This window comes from Nelumbo lutea, chromosome 5 (genome assembly GCF_056320005.1).
Source record: "Nelumbo lutea isolate HS-2025 chromosome 5, American lotus-T2T, whole genome shotgun sequence".
NCBI classification, from domain to species: Eukaryota; Viridiplantae; Streptophyta; class Magnoliopsida; order Proteales; family Nelumbonaceae; genus Nelumbo; species Nelumbo lutea.
This window is the reverse complement of record NC_142688.1, coordinates 77,977,522-78,005,211: the sequence shown is the minus strand read 5'-3', so window position 1 is coordinate 78,005,211 and position 27,690 is coordinate 77,977,522. Positions and strand designations below refer to the sequence as shown.

The 27,690-nt window shown below is 37.1% G+C and overlaps 1 protein-coding gene and 1 pseudogene across 3 annotated transcripts in view; one reads left to right on the top strand and one right to left on the bottom strand.

Moving 5' to 3' along the window:
* The first annotated feature begins 14,356 nt into the window (after nucleotides 1-14,356).
* LOC148853009 (zinc-finger homeodomain protein 4 pseudogene) lies at nucleotides 14,357-17,140 on the top strand (annotated as a pseudogene). The gene has a single exon (XR_016099802.1). The product of XR_016099802.1 is annotated as a zinc-finger homeodomain protein 4 pseudogene (transcript).
* Nucleotides 17,141-24,604: 7,464 nt separating this feature from the next.
* The window catches only part of RUS6 (root UVB sensitive protein (Protein of unknown function, DUF647)), a 52,348-nt gene continuing 49,262 nt past the window's right edge, over nucleotides 24,605-27,690 (bottom strand). For both annotated transcript variants that reach the window (XM_088945623.1, XM_088945622.1), the window contains one exon: nucleotides 24,605-25,156. In XM_088945623.1, the coding sequence (XP_088801749.1) occupies nucleotides 25,103-25,156 (54 nt within the window). In that variant the 3' untranslated portion in view covers nucleotides 24,605-25,102. The remainder of the gene's footprint in view (nucleotides 25,157-27,690) is intronic.

Genomic DNA, 27,690 nt, shown 5'->3' with positions numbered 1-27,690 from the left:
GTTAAATTGAGAATATAATTTATGAAACTTCACATTGTGGTGTCCTTCTTAATCTGTAATTTGCATATTTTCATTCATTTTTTCTTGATTTTTTGTGCAATATATATACTAAAAAAAAAAAAATTAAAAAAAAAAAAGAGAAATTGTGACTATTCAATGAGTTTTTTCTGAACCAGTACCTTCCTCAGTTTCATGATTCTTCAGAAATTACTTAAGGAGCCTGAATTAAGCAAATGCACACACAAGTTTTCGAAATCACTTTTGTCTCTCTTAGATCGATCTGCTACAGTTTCATAAAAGGTTTCTTCGGAGACTCTTCAACTTTGCTCGTTACAGATTCTCACCCAAGACTCTGCTGTATCCTGAAAATAGATTTGTCTGTAACCCAACAGCAAACTCAGTGAAACTGGGTGAGGGCAAATAACGTTCTAAAGACAGTGTCTTCAGACACGCCTTAGAGACTCTCCTCCAAGTTTCAATGACCCTAATTTGCAACACAGTCTGGTATCTGCAATATGATTGCATTGTAAAATTGAGAATATAATCTATGAAACTTCACAGGGGCATCTCTAAGCTTGGATAAATTAATCTTGTGGTGTCCTTAATCTGTAATTGCATAGAAATTCTTCTAATCCTTGTAGCCATTTACTTTTACCAGTCACTAGGCCTCTTGTGGAGGACCTCGGTTGTTTCCTTAATTAATTGAAGATTTGAGTACCATGCTGAGGTCACACACTCTCTCTCATGTGGAGAAGCTCCATTAATTAACATATATAACCAGTTAGAAGAGGGGATCAAAGTCCTCTAAGACGACCCCACATTCTATTTCTTTACCCCAGATTGTATATTTCAAATTCCCTCTTGGATGGTTGTTTTTTTTAACCATTTTCGTGGAAGGTAACTTTATGTTGTAGGAATATATATAGACAGACTCTTCTCAAATAACTCTGCAAATTAATCCAATTCGGACTGTCTGACTACTGCCTCTCTGGAAAGAATCATTGGTTGGAGATGGTTTGGAGAGCGCTATCCCGAGGCCTCTATAGCTCTGCTCTCCATTAACAAAAGTAGAATAATTGCTTTCATTGAACAAAGACAATCCTATATATAAATGGTCAAGCACAAGGTAACTGAACTAGTCTCCTGACTCCTGGTAGTGTGGAATAGGAGAGAAACTGCTGGTTAATTAAGGCCCAAATGGTTCAGCCCTACACTCCATAAAAAAAACTCCATTCCCAAAGCACTTGATCAGTACACTAAGTGTCCTTCCTCTATTTGAAGAAGCAGCACAAAATAAATTAAAATGGATGGTTTAGGGTTTGGTTAGAAAGAATCAAATATGGTAGCTGTTGAAGTATTGAAGGACACCCATAATATAAGCTGAGCAGTGAAAGTAGCAGTGCAATAATTGACCTCCAAAAGCTGCTGAGGAGAAAAATACATGGCTTGTTGCTTTGCAAGGCATCAGGCCATGATCGATACACAGTCAATACACTATGTGGAAGATGATGTTGATCATGAGATATTAGTGCTGCAGTCTTCTACCCAAATACCAAGAAGTCTGTTTCAGAGTAAGTTGGTGGTAAGTGAAAAGAACTCATCCATAAAGACAAATGTTGGTGTCAGTGAACTCTACATGTGTGTGTGTGTGAGAGAAAGAGAGAGAGAGAGAAAGAGATAGACCTTTAGGCTATGTTTGGTTTGATGGAAAATAAGAAGAGATAAGCAGAAAATTCTTATTAATTTAAGAACTTTCCCTCAACTTTCTGTTTCTCTCTTATTTAAAAACAAACATATATAGCAGCCTTAAGATATATTAATAAAGTTAAAAATGAAATGGCATATAGCAAGAATATGGTTATTTAACCATTTAATTATGGTAAAATCATAGGTTGTTGACAAGCTTGAGAATGCTGGTTTGAGTCTGAGAGCATTAGTAATTAAGTGCAAAAATATGCCAAAAGTCAGTCCAGTATCCAGTTCAGCCCTCACAAGATAACCTGAACCAACAAAGGTAATTAAATTTGGGAGAGGGAGCATAAGCCTCACCCACTTTACAAACATGAAACCAACCAAAGCAACAGACTGACAATATAACATAAAGCATCATTATGTCTGCACATTTCTTTACTCAGCATGCATGCTCTATTTATGCATCAAATCAAAAACCTCTACATCACCTGGAGGAGGCAATATTGTAAACCTTGTCACCAAATCATCAACTCACTTATTATTAAAGCATCCACAATATATTCATGACATTACAAAAGGCAGAAAAGCAAGAATATAAATGTATAGATATATGTGTATATGTGTTTGTGATTCTCTTCCATGAACACCTTATACATAATGGAATAGTTAATTTCCCTTATATTAATGGAGCCAAGCATCAAATGAGATTAGAAAAGTAACCATATAATCCTAATCAAAACCTGATTCACCTAAAAGCAAAGCACTCTAATCCCTACATCTAGGCTATAATAATTTGAGTGTCCCCCTGACTGAATGCAATAACCCTCCCCTAAGGCTATAGTTGATAAGAGTATTTTCTTTTTTGACCAATTAACCAATGTCATAAAATTGATAACCAATCAATTGGTATTTATCAAAATTCAAGAGGGGAGGATTGCCAGGTGCAGAAGTCAATAATGTTACCAACAAACAATTGTACACTAGTATTGGACCTATTGGTACCACTAAACATGTTCTTATTGTACTGAGAAAAAATATATATTTTAAGGGTAAATTATTTATATCTCCCTTGTTTTATACCATCAGTAGTCTGTCCAGCCCTCTTTTTAACTTGCTACAGAAAGTGTTCACTTGGTATTTATGACTTTCCAAAACTTTATTTTATCCCTTTATGGTATCTTCTTGTATATTATGTGTATAAAAATTACCTTTTCCATGTTCCAAGGAAATTTTATACTTTTGAAGATACATTTCTTCTTATGAATGAAAAGTTTAAAAAAGGTTATAAAATAAAAATTTGAGATGGTAAAACTTTATTTAATGCTTATAAATTGGGATACTTTTATCAATTTAAAAAATATATATTTTAAAGCAAAAGGAGTATTCTCTCCAGTCAACGCTCTATCAGTATATCATGGTCAATGGGTACAAGTAAAGCTGAGGAGAAGTGGTGGTCTTGGTATTTGACCAAAACTCCAGCAGAGGTATGTGTATATATAGTAATATATACTCTTTTATTAATTACACTCAAGTGTACTATAACCTATTCGGTGGACATTAATTACTCCTATTCAAAATTCTTACATGTATACACTTGGATCTCCCAAATATTGAACCTTGTGGATCACCCATTACTTTTAAGATGATCTTGGTTTAATGGTGATGAGGGCCAAATTTAATGAATGTTTGGGAAACTATGAAGACTGCAATGAAAGATTAATTCAGCATTTATTGTCTACCAGTTAAAACCCTCCATGTTGCACATGAAGTCTCATGACCAGTTCCATGAAAATTTTATTTCTAATTTAATTATGCTTTTGAACAAAAGGGAACACAAAAGTGGAGTACCCAGAAAGTGAGAAAAGGTTAAAAGGTTATGAATAACAGAATTTAATGCACTTTGACAAAAATTGCAATACAAAATTTCTCATCATAAATATCAGTTCTAATACTGTTAAGTTAATTAACAAAAAAAGAAAAAAAAAACAAAGATCTGTGTATAGTATTTTTTACTTAAAATCCAAACCCATTTGGAAGCCCTAATTCAAAACAAACTCTATCATATATCCACACTGATCGATGATGTAATAATTCATTTAATCCAACAACATCTAGATATGTCACAAATCACAATTAATTAATCCTACTAGAAACAATTTCTTTGATAAAATGAAATGACAATGTTTAGTGGTGGAAGACCTTTATTTTATTATAAAATCCACAAGGATAATCATATAGAGTACTAGTAAATTTGATGGGAAATACTGTACTGAAATATGAAAAATTAAGGAGTCAACTAAGATCATTATCTGGCTGTTAGTTTAGCAGACAATGCCAACTTTCTATCTTTTTTATCACTATTGGTGATTTGATTGACATGATTGGTGGTTCATTTCACAACACCCCACGGTTTCAACTAACTAGCTGATTCCAAACCAGAGATCAGATCAACTCGGGATCATCATTTTTGGCAGGTCTCTAGCATTCAAACATGCCCAGAGACCCAGTTTCAATTCTTCTTTGTCCATGTGAATTCCAAAGCAGGTTCTCGATTGCTTAAATGCTAGGAATCGGTCAGAAATGAACCAATGATCGATCGATTTTCCTCTCCCTCGTCGGGACTAGCTTAGCCTTCCTCTTTTACCTGTTTTGTCATTTTCTTTTCTACTAAACTAAACAATACTTCACTTAAAAGATTGTCTCCATGAAATCCTCCACGAGGTATCATGTTACTCATTAGCCCAACTTTCTTGGCCTATCGATTTCACTTTTTGCACCAACTTGCCAAAGATTTGGGGACTTCATTATATACCACTAATTCATGTCAACATAATCAACTCTTTTACTTCTTTAATTTGAGCAGGAATAGGGGTTTGGAATTGGAATATCGGAATGGGTTATTCTGATTCTAACTGTTTGGTTGGGTGGAATAGGAATTTCATTTTCATTCCTGCTGGAATGGCATTCCTTCATTTGAGGGAATGGCCATTCCCTGCCTCTTTTTTGAGAATGAAATCTCATTCCTATTGTTTGTAATTTTCATTCACATTCCTGTTTAAACCAAATAGTTATATGGGAATAGACCATTCTAATTCCAATTCTGATTTCAAAAGATTTTGATTCCGATTCTGACTACGAACCAAACGGACCCTTAGTGTCGACATACAGTGAATTATATTGTTTTATGGACACCCCATTTTGTTCAGCTTTAGTTAGGGCAAAGCCCATTCGAGCAGCTTTTACTGCCTTGCATTAAGAATATCTCCGTACTTGTATGCTTTATTTCATAGAGAGATATTCTCAATGCAAGGTTGCAAAAGGTTGTTAGAACGGTGTGGACACAGATTTGCCCTGATAAAAGCTGATCTCATTTATTAGGGTCCATTTGATTTGCAATTATAGTCAGAATAAGAATTCAAATGGTCTATTTTCATAGTATGTTTGGTTCAAATAGGAATGGAAATGGAAATGAAAATCAACATGAATAGAAATGGTCATTCCTTCAAATGGGGGAATGCCATTCTAATAGAAATAGGAATGAAATTTTGATTTCGTCCAACCAAGTAATTGGAATTGGAATAGCCCATTCCAATTCTGATTCCAAATCCTTATTCCAACAAACCAAACGGGGCCTTAATGTTGGAAACGATTAGAATACTTCTAAGTGGGTTGATGGTGCATGGTTCATTGTGAAACTATTCTTTTGTAAAAGGAAGTCAATTTTATATTTCATGATCTCCTATAAAAATTAATTGATTGGATTACATGAGTATGGCAGTAATTTTTCTATAATGATATATTTTTTAAGCTGAGATTTTTTCAAGGCGTTAAGTTTGGTGCATTCATCATTTGTAGATACTCTAATTAATTAATTATGAGTTTCCAAATCCTTCATGATCTGATTTTATTGAATTAGAACATTTTCTAATATGAATCATCATCATTGTTCCAATTAAACAGGATCGATTACATGAATATTGTTTTGCTATTACTTAAAAATGTTTGTATATCTATCATTAAATTATATGGGTACTTAAATCATTTCTTATTACTTAAGTCTTTTTTAGTGTATTGTTAACACTTTTAGATCCTTTAACTTCTAACAAAACATTTTTGAATATAGATATTAAATGAAAAGTTAAACTTTACATTTTTTATGTTTCAAAACCATGCATTCCTAAGGGGGTATCCATGCACCAACATGTATAGTTTTGTTTTACCAAACCATAAGCAAAACCTTATTATTTATCTTTGATGAGATGTGGCTATGGTTTTTGTATATGAATAATATATCCCATTTAATATAAAATAATATATATATATATATAGCCCAGGCCATGGGTCAGGTCGTGCTAGGCATGTGGCCCATGCCAGCATGGACTCTTATGAGTCGCGAGTTATGACAGCCCATGGGCCTTAACCCCTAGGCCCAGTGCAGCCTAGGGGTGTGAGTCGTGCTTGGCACGACACGATACTGTAGCATGTGAGCCGTGCCAAGTACAACCCGGATCATGTCAAGTTGTATTGGCAGATGGGTGGCCCAACCCATTTTACATCTCTATTACAGGAAAAGGAAGCAGACCGGCCTAGGAGACATGCATGACGGAATCCATTACCTCCACAACAAATGGCTCGTACGCCTATAAATACAAGAGCCTTCAAAAGGAAAAACTCTCTACACACCTCATACTCTCTACTCTCTTGCTTTCTGGTCATGCTGGCCTACCTCACACCTCTGCTTACATATTGAGCTCTTCAGCTCGTCCTCATCTCTAGCACTTTATTGACTTGACCATCGGAGTCTCTGCCCCTATGACATAACCCTAAGACCTCCAGCAATTGTTTGTGACTGCAGCTGGCCTCATTATTGTGATATTCGGATAAGTTTCCAATCTTCTCCTTGCTTATCAAACCAAGCATCATCGAAAGTCAATACATATGGATGAAAGCCCCCTAAATGTGATGGTAAAAACAATGATTTGCTAATGTTCATTTATTCAAAACTAGAACCTTATATGTACATACATGGCATATCCCCAGATCATTAATAAAATTTTCTTTTCCTTAAAAAATTATGTACAAACATACATGGCACCAGAAGAACTAATGGGGAGGTTACAAGCTAAGGAACACAAATGGGAAGCGAATAATAAAAGACAAAATATTAGAAAAATCATCACTTTACCCTACCTTATAAATTTTTATTTATTTTCTGATTTTATTTTCCAAAACTCCCACTTATTATATAGTACTATTTCCGTGTATTCTATCAGATTCCCCACCTTTGCATTAATCAAAATATAAGCATGTGTACAGGGATAGGTGCTTAGATAACAATATAAGTGTAATGTTTCATCACTTTTTGACTTAAAGCCTCCATTAACACATTAGAATATTGTGAAATGAGGCTTAAAGAAAAGGAATAGCTTCCTCAAAGCTTACTTTTGTCTATACCCTCCCTTTCAAGCAAACCCAATAATAATCTGTTAACCTTTTGAATATGTACTAATTAAGTAAATTAGTTTCTTCCTTTCTCCCTCACTCTTTCTTTTTCTTTCTCTCTCTCTGTGTTTTTCTTGATTCGATTCAGTTTTTCGGTTTTTTATTAACACCCCTAGATAAAACCAATCAGAGAAAAAAATAAGAGATACTATAAGTAGTGAAGTTTTAATTTTTCTTTCCAAACAGACCATTTTCTTCACAGTTCTTGTTGTCAATAGCCACTAAAAATGGTTAGAAACGAACAACAATCTCTTGGTCTTTCTTTTTTCTAAGAATATAAATTAACATATATCTATCTCTTTGTAAAAGATAAGCCCCATCTCTTTAATCTAAATTAATCTGCTATATATCTCTTAGTCTTTCATTCTTTTGTTTGAGTAGTAGTCAATTCTTTGGCAAACTAATCAACAGTCTTGCAGTTAAGGGAGGTACCTGGAGGAGCCCATATCTGTACCAGATTGTGACATATCAGACCCATGGATAGTGGAGTCCAGGTCCAATGTTTTGGACATGATCAATAACCGGGTCGGATGGATTCAGTACCATGAATTTGAACCTGTTGTCAGAAGACAAAGATCGGATCTCATACCAGGTCTCGTGTACCATGGACAAAGACTTTACCAGCGTGCTCAAACAGGTGGTTTCAATAGTATGCTTTTGTTTCTTTTCTGGTGAGTATAATTCATTGTTTTTATTTTATTTTTATTTTTTTCCTTTGTGGGCCCACTACTTGGCCAACACAGTGAAATCTTTTTCGGATCCCAATGCCCCGAATCCATGCCCGTAATCACACCAAAGAGGCAATGACCAAGAAATTTTGGAATGTAAATGCACCATATATAGTTAAACAACTGGACCCTTTTTATATAAGTCGATCAAATCTCACATTCCATCTACCATTAATGTATATCTGGATTAAGGGTCCAATTGTTTTCTCATGGCACCTTTTCAAAGACTTCATAACCTGTTTTTAACCTTTAAACTAGATATACTCCAACCCAATTCACCCTTTCTTCCACTCAAAGAACTCATCAATTCTCCAATTAATGCCAGTATCTAGATCTCCATATATGCTATGGACCTGGAAATAGTGGTTGGAGTTGATGGGGAGCTTCTCCTTCAAATGGAACCTAGTTAAGACCTTCACAATCTCCCACCATAATAGGAAGGGCAATGGGGTAGGGATCATATTCCCCCTTTCCAACCCCAATTTTAAAATTAACCTCCATTTCTGTTACATCCTCGTCAGGGATAAAATTTATCCTCCATCCCCGATCCTTGACGGGAATGGATTCCTTGTGGGGGACCCGAATCCTCAAAATATTTTTCAAATAATAGTATTTTTTAAATTATAAATAATGTTTTAAATATGCTTTGATATACATATATGTATATATATAATATAAATAGCATGATAGTATATTTAATATAAATAACATTTAATTGGGCCGGGTCAGGGTGGGGTGGGGACCTCAATCTCCATCTCCGACCCTAACCCCAATCGGGGATTCCTATTATTCCCCATCCCCGGCTCCATCGGGTCGGAAAAATCAGATCCCCGTCAGGAATGGAAAAAATTGCCATCCCTACATATATATATCTTAAAGAGGTTTCCATTTTCTCTTTAAAACATTGCAGGAAATCTTACAGTACCCCAACCGCCAGTTTAATTCACTGTTCATTACCTTCTCAGCCCAGTATTATCTAGTACTCGGATGGTCCCATCTAAAACCACTTTTAACTTGGTACATGATCCTTTGTTCCCTGATATATATGCCTCCAAATAAGCTCCAGCTCTAGCTGTGACTACACATACATGAGTTTGCATGTGTTCAGTCATCAAGCAGCCAAGAGAAATGAATAATTTCAGAGTTTTATCTCCTTATGGCAGCTCAGGCATTAGTCAAAATCTCCATGTATTCTCTATTAATGGAGCAGGACTTGTTCTAGCTGCTGCCCCTTCACGGGGCAGACCAAAGCCATATGTACTTTTTTGGAATTTCTTGGACTTTTAGAACTTCAATGTGCAGAATTACTTGCTTGCCAAATGAACCACCAAGAGGTGGGGTATAGAATTCACCTGCATGCACTTAGGTTATGTTTGGTTTGAAGGAAAAGATAGGAAAACTCATACAAGGTTTCTAAGGATTTTCCTACCTTTCCTTTCCTTCCCCTACTTTTTCCTTTAAACCAAACACAGCCTTAGTGTGAACCGACTTGATTAGGCTTCCTTTCCCTTATGGTTCTAAAAGTGAACCGTTTAGATTATATCTAGAAATCATTAATTAATGTTGTATATCATAATCTCACAGAACCAGGTTGAACCATGAATTCAGCTGGTCCATATATTTAATTTTATATTTATAGGTTATAACCCTCAAGTTTGGTTATAGGTGGTGTATTTTCAGACATTCAACTTGATGTAACATGTAACTAAGGTTCTTAAATCATTCATATTCCTTCTCTAAACAACTAGGAATGGCAATGGGGCGGATTTGGGGGCAAGGATCATATTCCTTATTTTTTATCCCAGTTTTTGTCTGAGATAAAACTTGTCCCCCATATCCAATCTCTAATGGATACGGTTTTCTCATAGGGACCCAAATCTCTAAAATTTTTAATATATATAATCGGACCCGGGGTGAACAGGGCCAACTCCATCAAATCGGGAGGTCGAATACCCAGCTGGGACGGGGAAAATTGCCATTCCTATAAACAACTTATGTAGTGTATGAGGTTTTAAGTAGAATCAGGAAAACAAAGAAAATAATGTGTGATAGAAACACAAGATAAGAGGGAGTGAAAAAAAAAATAGTGGTGAAAGAGATGAAAATTGAAAATGAAGTATTGAATGATAATGAGTTTGGTATGTTTTGAAGTTCGTGGACAGAAATGGGCATGAATGATGATAAGGAGGGATGAATAATAGATGGAGATATCCACAACTTGCAGCTCTAGAATCCTTTAAATCTCAAAACTTAAATACCAGTTGATACAGATCAACTTGGGCTGGCATTAATTGGGATAGATGGTATATGAGTATCTATAAGATATTTGAGCTCTGTGAATTTTTGAGAAGTGTGATCCAACAATGTGTCATCACACCATTTATTTTTTGTGACCCAACTCACCGTTCTTCTGCCACTAGGCCAACTATACTAATTAATTATTCTAAAGCATCCACCTCCCCATCTTATCCTTTGCAGTAGTAGTAGTATCAAATATAATAATAATAATAATAATAATAATACATGAGGGATTGAATTAATTCATTTCTCTACATTTATTGAACAAGTTTAGGGAAAACACCTTGCTGTCACCATGAACTATTTGGTTCAAATAAAAAAGGAAAAGTAAAACTGAATCATTGAGATGTTTGGAATCCAACTCCTTTTAGTAAAGCTTGGAATCCAAACCTTGTAACTATCATCTACTTATTCTTACCAGAAAATGGACATTGGGTAGTTTTGACTGTTGTTACAAAAGAGGCATTAAAGAATATATATGTGTATATAGATTCATTACAAAAGGAGCAACAATAATGTATGAATTATTTTAAGAAATACCATCTGCAGATTAATTTCCTTCAAATTTCAAATTTTATTGATTAGTTATATGATAAATTTCCTATATGAAAAGAAAATGTAATCTCTCAAAAGGCCAGAGTAGAGTTGGTAAGGGAGAATTACTGGGTAGAAGATAAAAAAGAGATAAAACAAAACAATAAAGATGGAGAAAAGAGTCTTTAAATGGGGTGAGAGGGAATAAAGTAGCGGATAATGAAGAATAAAGTTAAGTGGTTTCATATAAAAGGACAAATGAAATAAATCCTTTTAGTTGAAAATTTTGGGGAAAAAAATAAAAAAGAAAAATGGGGTTGAGGCAATACAAAGCCTACCATAAAATCCACCAAGTGGGCATTGGATCTTTACTGCAATACTTTTATTACCATCAATTGGTTTAGAAAATGAATTTTTCCACCAAACAACCAACCGTCAAGATGCCAACTTGCTAACTTTCAAAAATCTGCTCAAGGTTTGTAGAATAAACAATAGTTCAGAACTTGTCTTGACCAATAACAATACCCACCTAACAGTTTAAACTTTAATCTCTCTCACTCTCAATTCAAAACAAACAAAAGTTTACCAAGAGGTGGTAATTCATCATATTAGGGCTAAAGATTTTTCTGCTCAAATTAAGTCATTCTTTTACACCACCAAACAGCTAACAGCTTGAGCTTTCAGGATTCTCAGTTGGGAAAAGAGTATAAATACAAATATGTACAGTGCAGAGCCTTGTATTTAGTATTTCTAAATCTGTATTTTCATTTTGCAGTGTACATATTTATATTTGTACTCTTTACAAATTGAACCCAATTGGAACAATCCCACCAGTCCATTATCATTATCACTGCCTTTGTTAAAATTTTTCAAATTTACATATCAAAGTTATTATTTATGTCCCTTTTGTAGTGAAAAAATAGGGAGAAATACCTTAGACCCGGCAAAAAGTGGACCAAACCCACGAAGGCAACCCGGAAGAAGTGGATTAGGGCCTCCTATCTAATGACGCAAACTAGAAGGCAGAATGACCCGGGTCATATCGGGTCACAGGTCACCTATTTTCAAACCAATAGCTTTAAATCGATGTTGATTCAGATGGTTGAACCATTCAAACTATTTGAACCAGACCATCAAACCTGAATTTTTTATTAAAAAAAAAAAAAAAACTTGTTGACTTGGCCAAAGACAGCTGACCTCGGCTCACTGACCCATCTGACCCATGGGTCAACGCTAACCTGAATATTTAAGGTTAAGGTCTGGCCTTTCCCGGCCCAACCCAAAATGACCTGAAAATTCCTTGAAACCCAACCCGACCGGATTGTCAGGGGCATCCTTCTAATATATTTTGACTTATATGGAAATAAAAACAACTTTTGAAGGGAGAAAATATAGTTTAAATATATTTCAGCCTGAAATTTTTTTTTTCTGCCCAATTTACAACCTTATTCAAGGTTTTCGAACCATCATTGACCCGGATATTTGGACAGTTCGGCCTGGGAATTGTCCAGGCAACTGTTCCATTTTACCTCAAACCTGGTTTTGGTCAAAAACTGTTGAAAAAGTCAACCCAATGGCCTGGGCAATCAAACCATTGACCTGACTCATTCAATGGTTTTTGACCATTTTTTATTTTATTTATCAGAATGGATTGTCCATTCAAACCAAATAGTCGGACCATTGATCCAAAAGCCGATGGCCAGAACAATTCCATTTCCAGGTTGTTTTTTAAAATGTTGACCTTATTTTCAAAATCAGGGTCTTAATAAATTTAAGAGCATTCTTGAACAAATGGTAAAACTTAAGCTAAAGAAGTTTTTTTTTTAATTATCAGGATGAGACGCTCGAGATTGACCAGAACTCCAGTGTTAAAGTCTTGGGTGGATGATTTCCTTCCAGATTCCAGAATATTATATTTAATTTCCATTAAGGGTGGACTGAAGTTGGTTTCGACCGGGTCTAATTCAAATTGGTCATGGACCGCCTAATCCGACCATGTGATTGATTTAAAGGATCAGGGCCAGACCGATGATTGTTATAGCTATTTTTAATTTTTATATATCCTCACCAGAAAGAAAAAAAAAAGAAAGAAAATATGGGGATCATGCATGAAAGCCGGTTGTTGGTAAGGCTTTGTCTCCAAAAGACTTGGGATTGAATCCTGCCTCCATCCAGGAGAACATGTTTGCAAGGCCAGGCCTTAACTCAACTACCGGCTCGACCGGGTAGACCATATAACCCGGTTCGCCCAAGAAAAAGAAAAGCAATTTGAAATTTCTTCTAGCTTTCAGCCGTGGATTGAGCATGTATGGCCGGTTGAACCAAAGAAAAAGAAAATAATAAGCCGGTTTGGTGTTGGGCCCCCAAACAGTCCCTAAAGAAGGGGCAGGAAGCAGGAAGTGATTGATGATTTTGAACAGAAGAGGAGGAAGTTTGTAATTCAAGAGACGACTGGCTTGCATAGATATATATATGCATTTTCGTTATGCACATGCAACAGAATTATGGAAGAGAAGGGGAGAGTAGTGGTTGTGGGCTTGTGGTTGTGGGCTTCACCAAAATAAGGGCAAAGGAGGAGTGGGCCCAGTGGTGGGCCCTCCCTCTAACAACATTTCACGAGCCCTTTTGATCTTGTGCATGGTGCGTAATAACCCACCTAAACCGCGTTCATAATAATGTGATTGTTGAATTGAAACTGGCATCAATTTTTGTCTTCGCACCAATTACAGATTCTTCTAAGACACCATACGTGCTGTAGCCTCTCTCTCCTCTCTCTCTCTTAAAGGCACCCATACCCATCCTTGCGTGTTAAGTACCGTTGTCCTTGAATTGCAAAGGGCATCATGGTCAGATTGTTTGGGCTATTTTGGTTTAAGGGAATAAGTGAAGGAAAGGAGGGCAAGATGGTCATTTTGGGATGCTAATATGGAAATTTCCGATTGAATAAATATTTGATATTTGAGGGATTTCTTTTATTTTTTGTAGGAATTGAAAGTTGGTTTAGCTCCTTTTTTCTGCTACCACTTGTTTTAGCAAGTCTGGCGCGTGAAAGGGGATATTACTGACTTGGGATCCACATTCACTCATTCAGCTCCAGACCCCATTATCATTCTTGCCCTTGGAAATATAAAATATATATGTATATTTATTCTTTATGAGAATTGAGCACTAAAAGAAAAAAAAATAGAAATAAATCTAACTAATAATTATATTGTCTGAGTCTAACTAGCTCTGAGGTTTACCCAAAAAATAAAATAAAATAAAAAGTCTAGCTCTCTCTGAGATGCTTTTTATCATATTTTCTTTTTTCTTTTTTACTTTGGAGGCTCTAAAGCAACTACCCAAACCAGCCATAGAAACTAATAATTAAATCCATGAAAGTTTAGATCCTGGAGGGCAAAATGGTCATTTTAATCTGCAAGGTTATGCACAACTCAAACAGAAGGGATTTTCAGTCAACTTATTCATAAATGTTGATGTTTTGTTAATCTATATTTAAGTCATTTTCTTTTCAAAATTCTTGAGTGGGGTCTCCCTCTCCCTCTCTCTCTCTCTCTCTCTCTCTCTTACACTCTCTGACACACTGCCTCTGTATGGCGTAAGCTTGATGCCTGATAGTGCAAGCAAAGCAAGCACCCCACTTTTTTTTATCACTCTCTCTCCCCTCCTAAAACTCTCTGTCCTCCTCTTTGTCTGTAAAAATCTGCTTTTTTTTTTTCTCTCTCTCTCACCCCGCATCCCCTTTTCTGCTCTCACTACAACTATAAGCTCTTGTTTAGTGCTTCACTAGCCAAACACAGCAGCAAAACCCTCTTCATTTTTTTCCTCCTCTTGTTCCCTCTCACTCCTCTTCTCTTCTCTCCTTCGACATACATCTACATCTACTTGTTCTTTGTTTCTTTATTAATGTTTATTATTATTATCTCTTTCCTTTTGAATTCTCTCTCTCTCTCTCTCTCTCTCTCTCTCTCTCTCTCTCTCTCTCTCTCTCTCTTCTTCCTTGTTAATTATCTTTATCCTTTAAACATCATGTCTTTGCTGCGGAAGGTGTTTTGCTTCGAGTTTTGCAGAGAGAAGCTGATGTTGGTAATCTCTTAAACTGTTTTTCACTTGTGGTAGAGGAAATACCCTTGTTGTTTTGTTTTGAAGGTTCTCTCCTTCATGCCATTTTCTTCCTTTCCTCTTCAATTTTTTTTGCTCTTTTCTAGTGGAGTAAGAAAATCGAGTTCTACTTGTTATTTATTCATCTTCTCAATCATCATTTTCTTTCTTTGGGAGTCTGTTGACTCTCACACACTCTCTCTCTCTCTAGATATAGAGCTAGAGGTAGAGATATGATGAATAGAGAGAGAAGGAGTTTTAGCTGTTTATGTTAATCTTGTTTCCATGGCCACCAGCAATCTGCATTGTTGTTCAACTTCATCCAACCATTAAAGACACCAAAATTTGATTGTGTTTTCTCTTATCATTGTCCTTGGAGAAAATGAGATGCGTACTCCAACTCTAGGTGGTCTATGCTCTATGAACCTTTTGTTGCTTTCTTCTTTCCATGAAAAGGTTTGGACTCGTAGAGTCACTCTTAGAGTCTACCACATCCCAAAACAGCTAAGTATCTCTGTCTCAAAATTCTAGATCTTGTTCTCTTCTTCCTCGACTCCCTAGACCAAAAAAACAATATTAGAAGCGAATCAAATTCGAAAGAAAAATAAATAAATAAGCTCATGAAGTGTGTCTCCTCCACTCTCTCCTCTCGCCTTGTCAGAAACCTTTAACACCTTCGCCTAGCAAATTACTAGTCTAGCTACTTGTTTTGGTTCCTCGATCTTTCTTCTCCAACTCCAAACCAATGTGCATTAACTTGGGGTCCCTGGAATTTTGAACTCAAACAAGCCGCTATTTCTGATCATCATCATCTGCTTCAACTTCTGTTTGTTACCTTTTGTTGATCATTCATCGATCACCAGGACCCAGAAAGCTAAGCTAGTGAATTTTGTGTTTGGGTAATGGTGTGAAGAATCTATCTTTGTGGGGAGCTAGAGAGGAATATATAGGAAGCAGCAGACATCTGCTGATCAGACAAAATTAAGTAGTAATCTGGACTCGAGAGTCTCCTTCTCCTAGGTAGACGTCCAACAAGAATAATTGTTAAATTTAATCATTTAGGGCGCCTCCAAATTCTCTGCTAGCAGCTGTTCGTCTTCCTTGGTTTGGTCTCCAGAAAAAGAAACAGGAGTGATGGATCTTTCCGGTCATGACGGGGAGATTCCAATCCCAATAACCAGCAGCTATGCTGGGGGACATGGTCATGGCCACATGATCCATCATGAGCCCTCTCCCCACAACCACATCATCCCTTCTTCAGCACCCCAACTCCCTTCCAATGGCCCCATCCATCCAACCATGGAGGACCACATGCCCTACAAGAAAGTGATCAGGTACAAGGAATGCCTCAAGAACCATGCAGCGGCCATGGGTGGAAATGCCACAGATGGGTGTGGTGAGTTCATGCCAAGTGGAGAAGAAGGAACCCTGGAAGCCCTCAAGTGCTCAGCCTGCAACTGCCATAGGAATTTCCACAGGAAAGACATTGAAGGTGAGTCCTCTTCTTGTGACTGCTATCACCACCCTCATCTAAACAAGGTTGCTGGGAGGAAGGTCATTGTAGGCCCCCACAAGGGTGTGTTTGGTCCCGAAGCTTTGGGGTACCCCACAGGCACCTTAATCCACTCCAGGGCAGCACCACCCCACCAGATGATAATGCCTTACAGTTTAGGGTCCATCCCTTCAGAGTCTGACGAGCAGGATGGTGGTGGTGGAATTGTACCAAGGCAACCTCAAGTTGTGAAGAAAAGGTTCAGGACCAAGTTCACCCAAGAACAGAAGGAGAAGATGTTGGGCTTTGCCGAGAAGGTTGGGTGGAGGATACAGAAGCAAGAGGAAGCCGTAGTGCAGCAGTTCTGCCAAGAGATTGGAATCAAGAGGAGAGTTCTCAAGGTGTGGATGCACAACAACAAGCACAACATGGCCAAGAAGAATGCCCCCACTGCTTGAACTTCGTCTTACTTTAATTTGTGCTCATTAATTAATTCCCACCATCTTCTTCTTCTTCTTCTTCTTCTTCTTCTTCTTCTTCTTCTTCTTCTTCTTCTTCTTCTTCTTCTTCTTCTTTGTTGGCTGATGTAGAAGTTTAGTTAGTTTTATATTGTTCTTTCTTTTCCTGTTCCCCAACTTCTCTCCACTCTATGTTCTTCATCGTTCTCTTTATTCTTATATTATTGCTAATGTAATGTAGTTTAGGTAGATTGGAGTTTGAAAGAGTTTGAGTTGTGGTGATATCCATGTTTATCCAGTGCAGGGATTTATTGAAATATTTTTATTTCAGTCAAGCATTAATATGGCACTTTTCTAATCTTTTTCTCACTCTCTCTGAACTGATCAAGCAATCAACAGAACATAGCTTCTTCAACAATTGAACCCATCCATTTCCTTTTTCTCCTTTTAATTTCTTTTTTAATCCTTCCCCTTGATTAGGAAGTCATTTGCATATACAATTCTTGTGTAGATTCAAATTTTGGCTTGTTTGTCACTTTGTTGTACCTTTTCAGTTGATGGGTTGTTAAGTTGGGCCGGTCCCTTTATTTTTCTATTTTGAAATTTGAATTCTACCTAGATACTGTAGACTTGCTACATGCATTTATCCTGAGAAGAAGATGGGGCCTTTCTTTTGTTTTTTGTTTTCTAGTTGTTTCTAGTATCTTTGCTGCCTCTGGTATTATTTGGTAGATATGGTTTCCCGCTTTGTCCGAGAAGAGTGTTATTATTTGTTTATCTCTCTCTCTCTGTTCATCTTCTCCATGGCTCCTTAGTCCTTAGTCCTTACCAACCAACCAACCAATAAATAAATCTAATACAAATAAATTGGGATGCCCATTTTGCCCTTATAAAGTTGCTTAATTAGGTTCATGGTGGGTGCTGCAATGAATCTTAATTGTCACTAGTCCTTTGCTTAATTTCAAGGCATTTAGTTTAATTAGCTACAGAAGTTGCTCATTTTGATTCCTTACTTAAGCATGATATATAATAGTTTAGATTACTTGGATCAATCCCTACCCCTTTCCTTCCAAGTTCTCTTACAAACTTCATGACAAACATCAAACATGGACTATATATAGTGGCAATTTGGGTCAGGCCGGTGGGCATCCGGTTTGATGAAACTGGATTGAACGTTTGTTTTGGTCATGAATGGAAGTGGGCTTAGCCCACCAGGGACCAGGCACATTTTCCCGGGTCAGAAAGAATCAATTGGCCAAACCCAACCGTTTGAAATTTTGGTCTAGCAGTTCAAACCGGATTATCTGAACCGGATCAGACCAGCCATATATCCATTGCAATCTCTAGTCATAGACTAGTCATGGACCCCTAGTAGAATTCCTGTTTGAAACACCACATTTTAATGTATGGATGCCACTTATGCCTGTCTATCTCAGAGGAGACTTTAAAGTGGTAACAGTAGTTTCACATGCTCACTTCTGATGCGTTCAATGAAAGCATATTAAAGGGAAGCTAACTAGACCCCTAAAATACATTTAAAAACTATATACAATTCTATACTTTCATACACATTAATAAATTAATTAGAGGTATATTTGATAATTATTCATATATTCTTGATTAGGAACATCTGATAATTATTCATATATTCTTGATTAGGAACATCTCAGGGCTACATATACTTGATTAGGCCTACCTAATCCATCCTTTAACCGAAATCAAATCAGCCCCTCACAACGTCCCACAGCACATCCGTGGCGTGTATTAGGAGCATCTCCCAATGATAATATCAGAAATGATGATATCCCTTTAACCACAGCGGGAATGTGCTGTGAGACATTGTGGGGGACAATCTTGTGAGGGCTGATTTGAACTCCCTTTAACGACAATAATGATAAATGTAAATAAAAAAATTATATATATCATAACCATCAATCTCTTATACCAATAATCGGGTGTTCATTATTGATCATTTTTTTTTCGTTAATAATATTTAGTGCTTCCCACGGAAAAACGTGATGTATAACAATCAAACCGTTCATCGATGATTATTTTTGTTGTTTTTTTTGTTTTTTTCTTAAAAATATTTAGTACTTCCAACAGAAAAACGTGACTCTGATTTATTACAATGTATGTATGTTGATGTTTAAGTCATTAATGGACTGTATGGGCAATCTACAAGATATGGGAACTTAAATTTTTCTAATGATGTTTCCATCTACCTTCTGCAGAGTTGCACCATCTAAGGTAATGGTTACTTGGTGAAAGTGGGGGACCTAAAAAGGCTAAAATGTTTCACATTTTGGGAGAATGACGGATTTTACCTTGGCTATGTTCCACTTAGAGAAGGGTCAGAAGAGCCAATTCACCCCTCATTTAATAGGTCTCTTAATTTGGAACCGTGATCTTCTGAACCCTATTTATTACACTAAAGGATCTATTAAATGGGCAATGCAGTATCTGAAATGACCATCTTGCCTCTTCTCCTCTAACCTCTTAGGGGTCATCTGATAACAGCTGAAATGGCTGAACTGAAAGACTTATTTAAGAGGCCTGTGGGAGATTGTTTGATAAGTGAAGCTGATGTTGGGTTTGATTCATTGCTATATATATATCCTCCATTTTTTTTTATTTAAACATTTTTATTGGTGAAAAGACAAAATCATTCAATTCAGCCACAACACTACCCACAAGGAAGTAGAGCCGTACATCAAGGAACATCTCAGTTTTCATGAGGAGAAAGATGTTCCAGATGCACGGCTGTAGTGCTTTGTGGGGTGGGTACTTATATATGGGTATAGCAGAAGCAGGTCCCAGCTGCTTTGCTCTTCCTCCTATCAAAAGGACCAAGTTGGCTCGTCCCTACTCCATCAGCTGGAGCTGCTGGAACAAGAGAGGCTGACCCATTCTTCCACTAGCGGAATCTAGACAACCCCATATGTGAATGGTACATGGGTGAGGGAGCAAAGTATAGCTGCCTGCTGTCAACCTAGTCATCTCAGATCATTGGATTGCAGTGTTTTATCTATGTAGAACCCATTGTAAAAGCCAAACATAGGAGTCTGGTTCAGTTAAAAAACTCATGGAAAACACAAAATACATGTCAAATTAATAAACCCTATATTGCTGAACCAAATAGATCAGTTCTTTTATTTGTATCTTATTGAGATTAGTTCATGTGGTCTGTAGGTTGATGTATATATAGACTATAGTGATGTTTCCATTACAGAAACACCACTCATTTTGTGATTGAATAAACTCCCATGGATTGAATGGTCAAGCACTGGATCAAGGAGTTATATATGCAAATAAAAAAATGGGATTGAGGTTATCAACGTGTTCAAACTAATGAGAAGATCGATCATTTCCGTAGAGTCAAATCCAAGTAGGAACCATGTGCACAAAAGGTGTTTGATAAAATTGAATTGTTAAATATTTGATTATTTCTATAAACTACTCTTGAAAGCAGAAAACATGGCTTCTCACTTGGGGAGGACATTCGACCAGGTTAGGGTGATAAATTTAAAGGAAGAAGAAAGAAAAAAAAAAAAAAGAAGTTAGGGCCTTGATTATAGGTAAATGTAGGCACTAATTGATGTTTCCATACCTGATTTGTTTATAGCCATAAGCAATTGATTCCCTTTTAATTTCTTATTGCAAAGATATACTGGTGGTGGAGATTATAGTAGTCTTTGAATTCTTTAAACCTTGTCCCCCTTCTTTGCTTAATTGTACAATGACATATGTAACTCTTATTTGAACAACCAACCTAATGCATCTCCTCTCCTTTATCAGAAAGCAAACAGGCCTAGTAGGAGCTAATTAACAACTAAGAGTAAGAGACCCTAATTTAATATAACAGAAGGATTGAACATTTGTCAACCATATATATATAGAGAGAGAGAGAAGAGGCATGCATGGTTTTAACTTTTAAGGAACAATACATCAACCACAACTAATCAAAAGTAGGAGAGTTAATAGCCCAAAAACAATGCAGCTCAATTTGGAGGGGATTTAGCCAAAGAGGTCTAAATAGAATAGTTCACTCATGGGTGCTATATATGTCAGAGAGAGAGTCCAAACCACCTGATTAGATTTGGAGTTGAGCAGGCAAACAGTGACTTGTTAAGAGTGTGATCCAAGGGATTATTAATTGAAGGGAGATGATCTTGGGTTCTTGTCCGGTCGCTTGTCTGGCAGTTTGTCACCTAGGATTGTTTGGTCAAGTTGATTGACGTGACTCTGCACGCCCTCCACACAAATCTAGACCAACAGGGTTCAAGCCCAAAAGGACTTGTTTGTAGGTAACCCAAACAAGTGCTACTCTTGTCTTGTCTATTTTGGACTGCATCCATGTGCCTTTGCCACCTCTCTTGAGTCATGACTGAAACCTTATTCCAGTGTCCATTATATGCCTCAATTTCATTCCACGACAGATGTGTTTATAAATAACAAACCCCATAAGATGGCATTTAGCACAAATGTGACTCTGTCAATTCAACACCAACTGCTGACCTGCCTGATTTAAGTACTTTGCCTTCAGTCACTTAAGTGGCAACTGTGTGTCAATTAGTTTGGAGCTATTTGTCATGTGTGTGCCCAACCACATAACTACAACACTAATACCTGCCTCCCTGACAAAAGAAAATGAAAACTCATCTAAATAAAGCAAACACCTTACTTAACCCAATTATACATCCATCTTCTTTTGCCATATCCATTGTTAAACTATAGTCACTTAACTCCTTTTCGATCTATCCTTTACCCTTTTAGCCCCTTGTCACTTCTTACAAATGTTATTAATGGGCCAGAATGGCAAAATATTAGGGAGAAAGAAATAAATTCGTATTCCTTTAGGCTGTGTGTGGTTTGAAGGAAAATGTGAAGAAAAGAAAGGAAAAATACGGAAACTCATACATTGCATGTACAAATTTCTTTTCTTTTCATTTCCTTTCCTTTTCCTACAATTTTTTTCCTTCAAACCAAACACAATCTTAAGGAAAAGAAGCCAATGGAGAGAATGCTCATTTGGTCAGTGGATAAAAAATTAAACCACATTTCCTTTGCATTATAGAATTAGCTTTGTCATCTTCTTAAATGTTTCGAAGGTAACATGGGTGAGTGGGATTGTTATCCACCCTAGAATGGGGCCAAAATGAATTCGTTGCCCATTCATTCTTAGCTTGAAAAGCACCCTGGGGCCGGGATGGGACCTATCTCTAATTGGGTCCCCCCAAAAAAGATGGTCGATCTGCCCTACGATGTTCCAGATCACAAATACAATTTGAGTTAAAAAAAAAAAAAAAAAAAAAAAAAAAAAAAAAAAAAAAAAAAAACAAGCAAAGAGGTCAATATATATGAGATGAGCCTGATGATGGACAATACCAAAGTACCTATGATCACTTATAAAAGGCAATATAATATGTCCGCCACTTGCACAGTTGGACCTTATGGATGTCCACATTCCCACCTACATGCAAAATATTTTGCTGTCAAAATTCTCAGCCTGTGCTGTCTACAGGGATCTCCTTACATGACACGTTCGTTTTTTACGAACTCCGTGCAAGTGTCGAAGGCATGGCTGTATGGACTAAACGTGTCACATGAAGACAGCCCTATGGACAGCACAGCGTTTTCTCCACCCCAATAAGGGTCCCTTATCAATTGAAAAGGTCCCAAGGAAGTTTGCATAACACACCATGCAAAGATGTCTGTTGTCTGTTGATGGACGATAGCACTCACAGCTTGACCCATTGGAGCCCCTCAGCCTCTCGGGTTGATCATTGGCTTATAAGTTACAAATTTTTTGAGCCAATGAGTTACAAATGAACACTGATGGCCTGGGATCTCATATGTAGTCACAGGATAGGTTCTCCTGTAAGGGTGCTCCCATCCAACCCTAAAACAAAGATGGGTAAATTTTCGGATGTGGGGAGGGCTTAGAGCAGATGGGGGCCTATATGAACTCAAGGTCAGACATTTTCCAACATGAAACTGACTAACTCTATTCTTCAGTACTTAATTACCAAAACCCCTGCAAATGCAACTCCCCATTTCAATTCCTCTCTTCCATGCCGGCCCTGCTCAAATGGGAAGCTCAAGTGAAAACTAGTTTAAAATCTAAGTGTGGTTGACTGGGTTGGGGTTCTTAAACCAGAAGAACCGAGAGATGCTGTCTCGTAACAGTAAGACAAGACAATCATTCCATCTTTCTGTTTGTTTTGTGCTTCAAGCAATCAAACCATGTATCATGCATGCACTCTTCTTATTCAAAATCCACGAATCCAAAAGATTGTGTTTGCTATTCCTTACACGAGAATATACAGTCTAGACCATCAATGGCAAACGCTTATGTTATTATCAATATCAATTGATGCTTCTGACCATCTCTTTTCAGTACCGTGAGTCATCATCATATCTGAAGTAGAGATGTCAGACTTGGACCGGACCAGACAATTGAACCGATGACCCAGTGACCTCTCCGGACCCTGATCACATGATGGTTTCACAGTTGAAATGGTCAAACCGGCCAGTAAACCAATAAGACTGTAACCCAGTGAGCTTTATGATTTTCTGTCCAGTCCTAGCCAGACAACATTGATCTAAGATTCTAAGTATCGTAGAATACTAGAACCGCCGGTGGACGGTAGCATCTTTAGTTTCTGTACGTTCTGGCAATTATATTTGTTTCTTCTAACGAGGAAATGGCTCCAGCATTGTTTCTGCTTTCTTCTATCCTAAGAAATGTGTATATCACGAATTAGAAATATTAAATATCCCTTCTTTTATATCTATTATTACATTCTAGAGGGAGCCCCTTTTAAAAACTAAATTCAAAACAAATCCATTGAATGGTTGGATCAATGCATTCTGGTTTCAAGACATTACCTTCAATGAAGCCACAAGTTGCTCACCTTAAAGATTAACCTACAATAGATTAGATGGAGTGCTAGATATTGTAATAGCCATCTTTCTTGCAACAGTACCAGATTATCCAGTGATCAATGCCCCTTATGTCTAACCCATGAACGTTAGACGAAAGACAACCAAATTACTAACTGCCTCTGGTTTAGGTTGGCAGCCAAACAGTACAGTGATTGAGATGCTTGTATGTTTACATTCTAACTAGTTTACTCATAATCTCAATAATCTGATTGCCCGGGTCTTGATCTAAGTATTAAAGAAAACTAAAGGAGCATGATTGATGTTTGTATGACTACATTCTAAGTACCAAGGTTCAGACCGATTCAGAGGGTGGAGGAACCTTAAACCGGCCCCCTGAACCGGATTTGAAAAAAAAAATAGTTAAAAAATTAAAAAGTAAAAAACAGTACCAATACTGCCCGATACGCCCCCGTATCGATATTTACAACCTTTAACTAGTATGGATTTGGAGGGCACCAGAGCTAGGGGCCTGCCTTGCAACTGTATGTAGTTTATCAGCAAACTGATGGCATAATAGTCCCTTCCATACCAAATAAATGGAATTTGATTCTTCTATCTCTGAATATATAATAAAATCCACGATTACTGTTGGCTGATCCAAGGGGGAGGGGAGGGGGAGGGAACAAAGTTATCGGCCAATGTAAATGAGTTTCCAATTTTCAGGTTTAATCAAGTTATTGAGGTCCAACTTCTGTATCACCAAACTTGACAGAGTTTCTTTGTGGATGATCAAGTAAATACACGCATAGCTCCTAAGCATGATTTTAGAGAAGGGCTTACCTCTCTTGTTCTTCAGTTTCTTTGAATCTCTACATGCTTCCACCCCAAGCTTCAACTAATTTGGAAATTCTTCCTTGGTAATAAGAACACAAACATATATATATATGGGAGAACAATTTGTACCCAGGCAGATTTCAAGTTATACATAAAAAGAAAATTATGCTACTGTTTAAAATGTACAATAAAATTTGAGAAAGAATAGTTAACCGGCTGGAAGGTGCAGTTGACAAAATTGCGAACTAAGAGACTTGTAAGATCTTAATATCTAGGAAAGAAACTCCCCCAAACCAGTGCTGTAAATTGATCGTGTGACACCTCAGATAAAATCAATAGATCATATTGAAGACAGGATACACTGTGAGGATCATCGAGCATTCCAGACTGCAGAGAAATCAGATGGCCTTATTCATTAAAGGAAAAAAACCATAGCGTCATGGTTGTGTTGTTTTTATGTGAAATCCAACTTGACCCCATTTCTCGATGTAAGCGTCCGAGTATCAAAAGCAGTCCAAGCACTTGGCAAATGCATGCATGAACATCAACAATCCAAGCATATTTTCATAATATTGCAGTTAATATAGCCGAGATCGCCCAGGGTTAAGAAGTGACTCTGACATTGTCCATCCCTGCAAGAAATAAAATAATCTGGCAAATTCAGAAGAACGGCATTGCTAATTATTTCAGAAAAACTGATATAACAGCTATTATATGCTATCTGGGGACTTTGGAAATGGTGGACTGGATATGGACCTAACTTGGCTTTGTTTTGCACAAAGTGGTTGCTCTCAGACTAACTACGTTCTCATATTTGTCAGCCCAAGATTTTACCATTGCAACAGGACTAAAGGACTAAAGGAGGGGAGAAGCTATAAAGATTTTTTTTCTTTTTTGACAAATGAAAGAGTTTGTAATGCTATAAAGGACTAAAGGAGGGGAGAAGCTCACAAAACCGTACAAAAAGTGTTATTGAGAATATCCACAAAAAATAAGAATATATGTATCGAAGCTTTACATTTCAATCATTTATTAAAAAAAAAAGGCTTTACATTTCAACGAGAAACGATGAACGCCCATTCACTCCTGAAACTGCTGACTTGAACACTATAGAACACCATCAATGCCTGGGCCCATCATATGACAGTCCATTCTATGTTTCTAATAATAACATCCAGAGTAGCTTCCTTGGGCCTTGGCATCAAAAAGTCTGCTATTCCTCTCTTTCCACACAATCCAGCATATGGTAAAAGGTGTGGAATCCCATAAAAACTTCCCCCTGGGTGAGAAGCAACTGGGTGAGAAGGTCTGCTATTCCTCCAGCAAGACAATAGGTCAGCTATCATGGTAGGTGACCCACTATCTCTGAACAGCTAAAGAGACACCAAATCTGAAAAGATACAGGACGATGGAGCAGATTCGATAGACTCCGTACATAGGCAAAGTTCAGCCCAAATCCAAACTTCACCTCAGTGGATTATACGTGTGCTTGGTCTGGATTTTCCCTCGACCAGCAGCCTAAAAAAAGAATATGGCCTTCAATTGAACCTGCACACCCCATATCCATGACCATGGGAACTTAGGAAAGGAGCCAACCAGACCTATGTAACAGAACCTGGTAGAAAACTACCTGAATTCTCCCAAGTCCAAACTCCCATGTCCCTGGATTGAGAATCCAGATTAACATTATATGTTGGATTATTACTTTCATCATGCTATATTGATCTAAGGACCAAAATATGGATATATAGATGGTGGTCCTCCTAAAGCTTTCAAGTCTGCTGCAATGGTTTTATAGGTTTTCTTTGTTGATACTTATTATTTAAAATTATCTTCTTTTAGTGTTTCCTTCTGTTGGAGGTTGGTGGGAGGAAAGGGTTGCTATAACCATACATTAAACATGCAATTCAAGCTAACACATCAAACCCTTCAGTTCTTCTAACTTGCCCTAGATAAAACCACTAAGCCCCGTTTGGCATCAATCTAGAGAATCAATTCTGCCGATTATAGAGATTCATTGGATGAAAATCCCTTTTGGGGCCAGTCAATTCTATTTTCTCATTCATTATTGGATGGAATTTTTCGTTCTAAAGGCACAATTCTCACTGGTGAAAATTTTTCACTTCTAAGAATTGTGATTCTCGCTTAAAACCGATTCTTGCTACGTTACTTCATAAGTAATGAACACATGTGGACATATTACACGTACAAACATGGGCAACTGTGTAATTTTACACCCAAATATGCATTTTCATCAAATAGAAACCCTAATGTCTTTCTTCTCCTCCAATGGATCTCTTTGGTCTCCCTTCTTCACAGGCACAAGAATCATATCTGTTATTTCCAGGTAAAGGGTTCTACACCTTTTTTTTCCACAAACACCAGTCCTTTCTTCCCTATAGCACATCCCTTTTTTCTTCTTCAAACATCTCAGGGCCTGATTCGTTGACTCACATGTATGTTTTGTGGGATCCATTCATTTCTTATTATTCATATGTATCATACTAATTTTAAAATGAACATGTGTGACTTCTCTCTTTTTTTATGTGTTTGAGAATGATTTAAGCATAGTAGAGCACAAAGAGGACTTATGCTTATTAGAGTTTACATGGTTTTATATATTTCTCAATTGGAGAATTGATTAGAGGAAACAGGGTGATGCCAAATGTGATTCTGATTTTGAGAAACAAGATTTAGATGACTATGCCAAACACATCTACAAATTCTCTGGATGAGAATTCTCAGAATCCATTCTTTTTTGGAAGGATTCTAAGAATCAGAATTTTCAGAATTGATGCCAAACGGCACCTAGTTCACACTCATACTTGCGGCGGGTAAGGAAGACAACATGGGAATAACACTAGGACTCTCAGTCGAGACTTTTGGTGTAGGACTTCGGGATTCATTTATCCACCCAGTCATTACATTTTCTTGTGAAGCTTTCCTTGTACTCAGATCCACCTCATGTTTACTTCCATTATTCTTAGGTTTACCCCAGTTAGAATCTTTTTTATAAAAGGTAAAAGTAAAAATTCATTAAAAGAAAAAAGGAACAAAATAGAAGCAACAAGAGGTGTTAGGATAACACCCCAACAACAGAAGAACAAGGCCCCGGCAAGCTGTTTTTTTTTTTTGATAAATAAAATCATCTTCCATTATTTCAAAG